Genomic DNA, 6,495 nt, shown 5'->3' on the forward strand with positions numbered 1-6,495 from the left:
CCTAGTCTTAAAGCATCAAACTCGATAACAAAGTTTTGTTTAAAATATCAGCCCCAGTCTTTAAGAACGACGTCCGCAAATATTATCGCCAAAAAAACAAAAAAATGAGAAAGAGGAAAGAGTAAATTCACAGCAATGCAAAACAGTTGCGTTGCGAACTTTCAATTTCCAAATTTTGAGAGATCACAGCAGTATACATGTAATTAGGAGATGGATCTTGCTCAGTAAATATTATTCTGACAGTTATTATCCTCAGTTTCTCATTGGTTCCAGGAACGGGTAGAATTTTCCTATTCGAACCGAGAACCCGGCCGGAATCGTTCCGTTGAGTTACTTTTCCTCAATGAATTAGTGGAAATAAATCTTCAAGCTTTTGCCCTTTTCAGATTTGCCATCAAGTAATGATCTGCCATTTTCATAATTTTTTGCCCCTGTAGCTCAAAACAGTTTCCACCACTTTGACTTTGATGGGTCATTATAACCACTCTTTATCACTTGATGCTACAATCATGGTATCAAAAAACTACCCAATCATTGGCGAACACGTTGTTATAATTTTCTTGACATAATGGGTTACCATAACAACAGTATGAACTGCTAAAAAGACCCTTCATTACAGCTTTACAGGCTTATAATTCAAAACGGGCGAGGTGAAATTTCTTTACATTATTAAATTTTGATAAGCAAGATAAGACGCAACTTTTAGCAATGTTTTAAAGAAATCTGTAAATAGAGTTCAGAGCCAACTTAAATTTTCAAAATGTTAAGGTGGTTTTGAACCCCATGTGCAGATTTTTTAGAACTTTACCAAAAGTTGGGTCTTATCATGCTTATCAAAAATTTAATAATGTAAAAGTATTTCACCGTGCCGTTTTTGGATTACAAGCTCCTAAAGCTGTAACGAATGGTGTTTTTAGATCCTTCTCAATTTTTTTTTTCAAATTCAAAAAAGCAATCACATCTAATAACCCTAACCCAAAGAGCTAACACTAACTTTTTTAAAGACGCCTGCAGTTGTGGTGAGGGTTCCTGGCCATTTTCCTGACGTTTGCCATGGGAATAGTCGGTGCGCGAAGGATCGTCGCCCAACCTGTCTGTGGTTAGAACTTGAAATAACCCTATCCCTATGCGCTAACCATAACTTTTTCAAAGACGCCCGCAGGTGAGGATTTCTGGCCATTTTCCTAACCTTTTCCATGGGAATAGTGGATGCGCAAAGGAATTTTACCCTCTCAACCTGGCTGTGGGGAGAAAGTTGACCCTAACTTGAAATAACCCTAGCCCTAGGCGCTAACTGCAACCGTAAAATCTACTACAATTCAGAATTCTTAGGGATATTGGCATTTGTCCCATGGGAATAGTCACAAAAGTATTTTCATGCTCTTGCCTCTCGTTGTGAAGACGTGGAAGCTGATGTCACCGCATGCGAAACTTTGGAGACTGGCTTGAAATCTTCGCGAAAGGTAAAAAAAAACAAAAAAAAACACTTTTATAGCTTAATTATATTGCCCTGCAATTTACAAAATCTGTGAAATTATCAGTTTGGTTTGTGTGATTTTATGGTCTAAAAGACGAACTTTACAGCAAATTCTGCCTTTGAATTCCAGCTTTCGTTGCGAATCGACCACTATTGACCGTGAAACATAAATCTGGGTCAAACGCACCGGTTAAACCTTGGGACAAGTGTAAATCTCCTCATCCAGGGGAGGTCGCAGAGAAGCTCTGGTCACCAACCATTATATCTCAATTAAAGTACAGCTGGAGACGGTTCATTTACATATAGTTTAATTTTATTGCCTCTAGCTTACAGTGTAGTGATCTACATGTTAGTTGTGTGAGTGCAAACGATGGGAATTTTCTTGAAGTCAGACTGGCCATGATATAAGTATGGACTTAGAAATTTTCATCTGTCTTCACATGAACAAAATTCATCTGCAAATAAAACAAACGTATTCTTAACTGGCTGATCAAAGGACGTGCATCAAGGTATAATACTGGCTGACTACTAATAGGTTTTTTGAGTTCAGTGGGGAGGGGGGGGGGGGGAGGTTAAATACCGGCAGGAAAGAGTGTCTGCGCGAATTTTTTCCTTCTCAAATGATTAGACTCATTTAACCTCAGCCACTGCCTGGTTCCCTACCCTGCCCTCATCACTATGGAACTTTTTTCAGCTCCCAATTAATCTCAGGCATCACTTGATATACCTACAGTACAGCAGTTTTTACTCGAGTCAAAAGTAATCCGACTTACTTACATACATTCAACCTTTATTTATACACCATAAAAAAAATTTCAAAGCTAACAAGCTTGTGGGATCGTGTACTAAATAAAAAGATACAAATGCTAAGAATAATTAAGAAGCTACAATTAAAGGACTTAGCTTAGGTTTGTTTGCATTATCGCTGAAGTTGTCTGGCTTAAAAACTCGCGTTACTTTCTTATCCAATCAGAAATAAACCCAAAACCAATCGCGTGACTCGCTCGTACAAGTTTTCTCGCGCCTCATGCCTAGCTTTGAGATTTGAATGGTTCACTGGATTGTCTGTGTATATTGTGATTGGCCAGATCTAAAGTGATTAGTTTGGTTTTGGTGTTAGAACACTCAAAAGCCGTTTCACGGTGAACTTTTCTCATTTGCATTACGATATAATCCAACTTGTGTGTGAGGTAATTTCGGGTGATTTTATAGCTTCTGGCAGCTCGAAATTACCTCACATTCACGTTGGATTATATTGTATTGCATTATAACCGGCACATGAGAAAAATTAACCGAAATGTTAAAAGGGCTTTTGGAATTAAAAGTGCTCTCTCGGCCATTCCAGGTCAAAAGCAAAGATGCAGCAGTCTGCTGGAACAAAGCATCTCGCTCTCGATATTCCTTTCTTTTGGACGCCGCACCTAGTGTAATTTATCCTCTAATATGATAGAATTGTCAAAAGTCGACCTTTTTTCAATCCTTGACTTAGTTATCTCCCTCAAGTGAAGCGAGAGGATAATCTTTGAGCGACGGAGTCGCGAGCACGAGCGACGGAAGTCGCGAGAGGTCGACTTGTTTCACTTGCAGGGATGTGGATCAGAGCGTAAATGTTTGGCGCGAAAAATTATTTCTCTCATTCTGAAGAGTGTTATCCGAGTGGAAGTGAACGCAATTTATATTTCCCTCCGTCTAAAGTGTGTTACCCGGGTGCAAGGGAACGCAAATTCCTTTCCAAAGGCGAAACCAACAGGCCAGGGAAGAATTATTGGAAAGGACTTTTAGAAAGTCTAGCGTGCCACTTAAACTGAAAGAAACAAATATATCAACTTAACATAATAGGCTTAAAAATCCCAACTAGTAGGAACGAGACAAACTGGCTATTTTTAAGCATGACCGAGGGGTTGAACTAGGGTCTACCGAGAAACAACTCCAGCTTAGTAGCCAGGGCGGGACTTAAACCCTTCGACTTCCGGATTTCAAGTCCGGCGCCCTAACCACTCGCCCACGCTGCCTCTAAACACCAATATGGTCTTCATAGTACAAGAACCAGTTGAAACATGTTTAGGGAAAATCAGTGATGTTGGTAGACTTTCTAGAAGTCCTTTCCAATAATTCTTTCCTGGCCTTTTATCAAATAAACGTATGCATGTATGTATGTATGTATGTATGTATGTATGTATGTATGTATGTATGTATGTATGTATGTTGTTACTTTCGTCGCTCGCGCTCGTGACTTCGTCGCTCGAAAATTACCATCTCGCTTCGCTCGAGGGACAGAAATAAGTCAAGGATTGAGGAAAGGTCGACTTGTGGCAAGTCTAGTGGCATGCCTGTGAACTAACTAGGTGTAGCCTGAAGTACGTTGATCGCTATAAACTAGGTACAACATTTGAGGAGGGGAGGGGTGGAGGTAGTCTAGAAAGCTACTCTTCGAAGCTAAATTTTTATTCACTCACTTAGTGGCACATTCCGCAGGTCTTTGGGCAACGAGTTCGGACAAAAGCAAAGCTCGGACTGCCCCGGATGTTGCAGATTTTGCTGTATCTCGTTTTCGTGCACATGCTGGGATAGCGATCCCTACAGCCTGAAATGGAATTTGTTATAACAGAGGCTAAGCACTATTATTAACCACTGGATCATTGGATCACGGTGTAATTGAAGAGTTTTCATTGGCTTAGCCATCATGGCATAAGAGCCATTGTTCCATGCTCTACAAATATGGTAAACATACGTGTATGTTTTTTTGGTGGGGGAGGGTTATTTTGTTTTAGTTTTCTATCTTTTGCTGGCGTTTTAATAGATTATTCCACTCGCGCTTGTTGGATATTAATTACCAAATGGTAAATGCCGCGGTCATTCCAGTCACTGGAGTTTTTATTGTAGCTTTAAAACTTAATAACTTCTCTAACTGAAAAAGATGCTAGACCGTCATAATTGACCCCAATTATGTTTCAACTGGTTTTTTTTCCCCAGTCAGATACTCCTGTATCTTACTAGAAGTGGCGGTAGATTCTAAGTGAGAAACACTGCCAAAAAAAAAAAAAGGAATTTCTTGCACAGGAACACATATTATTATATATAGTTTCGTCAAAGCAATGAATTGTCCGATCTTTAGACATGGAATTTTTAACCAAAATATTGAAGTTCTAGACAGGGCGAAGTTGACTCATTAATCATAAAGCAGGAGGCTTGAAAGCTGAGAGAGAGAAGGAGTTTATATATAGATTTTACTACAATAACTGTATTTGGGGCTGCGAACATCTGTTAACCCCGCAAACGCTTTGAAATAAATAACAACAGAAATATATTTTCATTGTTACCTCGTTTCGTTAGATCCAAGCTCTCCCCTAAAAAAAAAGGATTTAGTAACGGATTAAATGGCCAACAAACACGGTAAATAGCAGTTGATAATTATCGGTTTTAATATGAAAAGACTGTATGTAAGGTGATGACTCTCGGCTTGACTTCGTCAAGAAGACGATCAAGTGAGCCTCCAAGCTCAAAATTTGCAATCGAGGAAAAAAAACTTACCCTCTTCGTTATAATGACTTTGTGGTTTAATGGCGCGAGGCAGGCTGCTGGCAACTGTCACAGCGAGGAAGACTGCTAGACAAACAATGACAAGGTTCTCCATCTTAAAGAAGATGACTGGATCAAATTGAGGTAGAGATGCTTCGAAGAGCTTTATATATTTGATGAATGGGTTCTTAGTTAACAAAGCGAGACGATGAATGCGCATTGACGCAATCACCTGCTTATACGAAGACAAAAGAACGTAATTAAAAAGAGGGTTTATATACTTGTTTTAAAGGTAAATTAGGGCTTGTTTCATTGACCCTTAGTGGCAAAATATACATATCTATTAATTTACCAGCCTACAGGTGTCGATCACTTCAACACTACTATAGCTACCGTCGGCTAATCAGTTTTTTTTCAAGTAGGCCTCTTTGCGGTTTCTTCATTCACGTGAGTTCTTGCAGTTCTTGTCATTAGCAAGCTTTTGTTTTCATTAAACATTCGTACTCAGCCAGTGAATGTATTATGACTAAAATGATCTACTTAGAACTCTTCTGTAAGCGAGGGATTCAAGACAATAATACACATTTGTGTAACAGCAGGAGGGGTACGTGGCCTACTGATTTGATCATACAATGCAATTCTACATTCAGACCGAACTGACGGTGTTCTATATTTGGGCCAGTCGCCAGCATCTAATGAAACAGTGCCTCTCTCTGTCAAAGAGCAAAAAAAAGACATGTTTTTCCGAAAATTTTTATGAAATGATAATTTAACATGTTAATTTGGCTGAGAACCAATATCTAAGCTGTTTATATATGAAGGTTCACTTGGGGCATCTAATCACCAAAACATCACTTTTTTTTAACGATGCATTTTCTACGCCATATTTTTTTTTCTTGCAATGCATTTTCCTACAGTTTTAACGCGACCTTTTTCTCAGCTGTTTAAAATTCCACGCTGCGCTAGAAGTATATATTATGTCTGAAACAAACCACATAATAAAACATAAATTAAAGCAACGTGCAGGAGATAATTGACAGAAAATATGCTTGTTTAAGATTCAGCAGGGGGGTACAAAGCCCAATGGCTACGTGCGTCAGACTTTACTAAGATCAAGAGTTCCGCGATTAATTCGAGACGGGGTCATTGGGCCGTCTTTTTCGGGTAAAGAACTTTAATCTCGCGATGTCTCTTTCTAAGGAGTATAATAAAATTTGCACCAGGGCAACATGGCGAAATATTTTGGAAGTGAGAAGAGAGGTAATAACTCTTTGTGATACAGAAAGGGTCATTTTCACGACATAGGGTAACACCACTAAGGCGGCTCTGTGCAATGAAAAGGAAACTGTTGCTATATCTGGTTTGAGTAACATCTTGATTCCACTTGTTTTTTATTTTTATTTCTTTTATTTTTATGAAAACAATACTAAGTCACGAAGTAATGTTGGATATTTTACTTGTTGTCAACTGTCACTGGTTCCCGTCATACCTTACTGCCA

General features: G+C 39.0%; 1 protein-coding gene across 1 annotated transcript; it reads right to left on the bottom strand.

The window, feature by feature from the left end:
- Positions 1–1,772: 1,772 nt before the first annotated feature.
- Positions 1,773–5,233, bottom strand: LOC110068709 (uncharacterized). The gene is made up of 4 exons (XM_089280573.1): positions 5,009–5,233; positions 4,798–4,824; positions 3,934–4,061; positions 1,773–1,932 (listed from the first exon to the last, which is right to left on the bottom strand). Exons 1-3 carry the CDS (start codon positions 5,214–5,216, stop codon positions 3,934–3,936), a joined length of 363 nt encoding a protein of 120 aa, XP_089136699.1. The 5' UTR covers positions 5,217–5,233; the 3' UTR covers positions 1,773–1,932.
- Positions 5,234–6,495: the final 1,262 nt, after the last annotated feature.

Source organism: Orbicella faveolata, unplaced genomic scaffold (assembly GCF_042242905.1).
Source record: "Orbicella faveolata isolate gen_17 unplaced genomic scaffold, um_ofav_v1 contig_47, whole genome shotgun sequence".
In the NCBI taxonomy this organism is placed as follows: domain Eukaryota; kingdom Metazoa; phylum Cnidaria; class Anthozoa; order Scleractinia; family Merulinidae; genus Orbicella; species Orbicella faveolata.

Coding starts and splice junctions, on each gene's coding strand:
- LOC110068709 (XM_089280573.1), bottom strand. CDS start 5,216: ATGCGCATTCATCGTCTCGCTTTGTTAACTAAGAACCCATTCATCAAA. Junction 4,825..5,008: donor AAGTCATTATAACGAAGAGG/GTAAGTTTTTTT, acceptor CTTTTTTTTTAG/GGGAGAGCTTGGATCTAACG. Junction 4,062..4,797: donor CTTGGATCTAACGAAACGAG/GTAACAATGAAA, acceptor ATTCCATTTCAG/GCTGTAGGGATCGCTATCCC.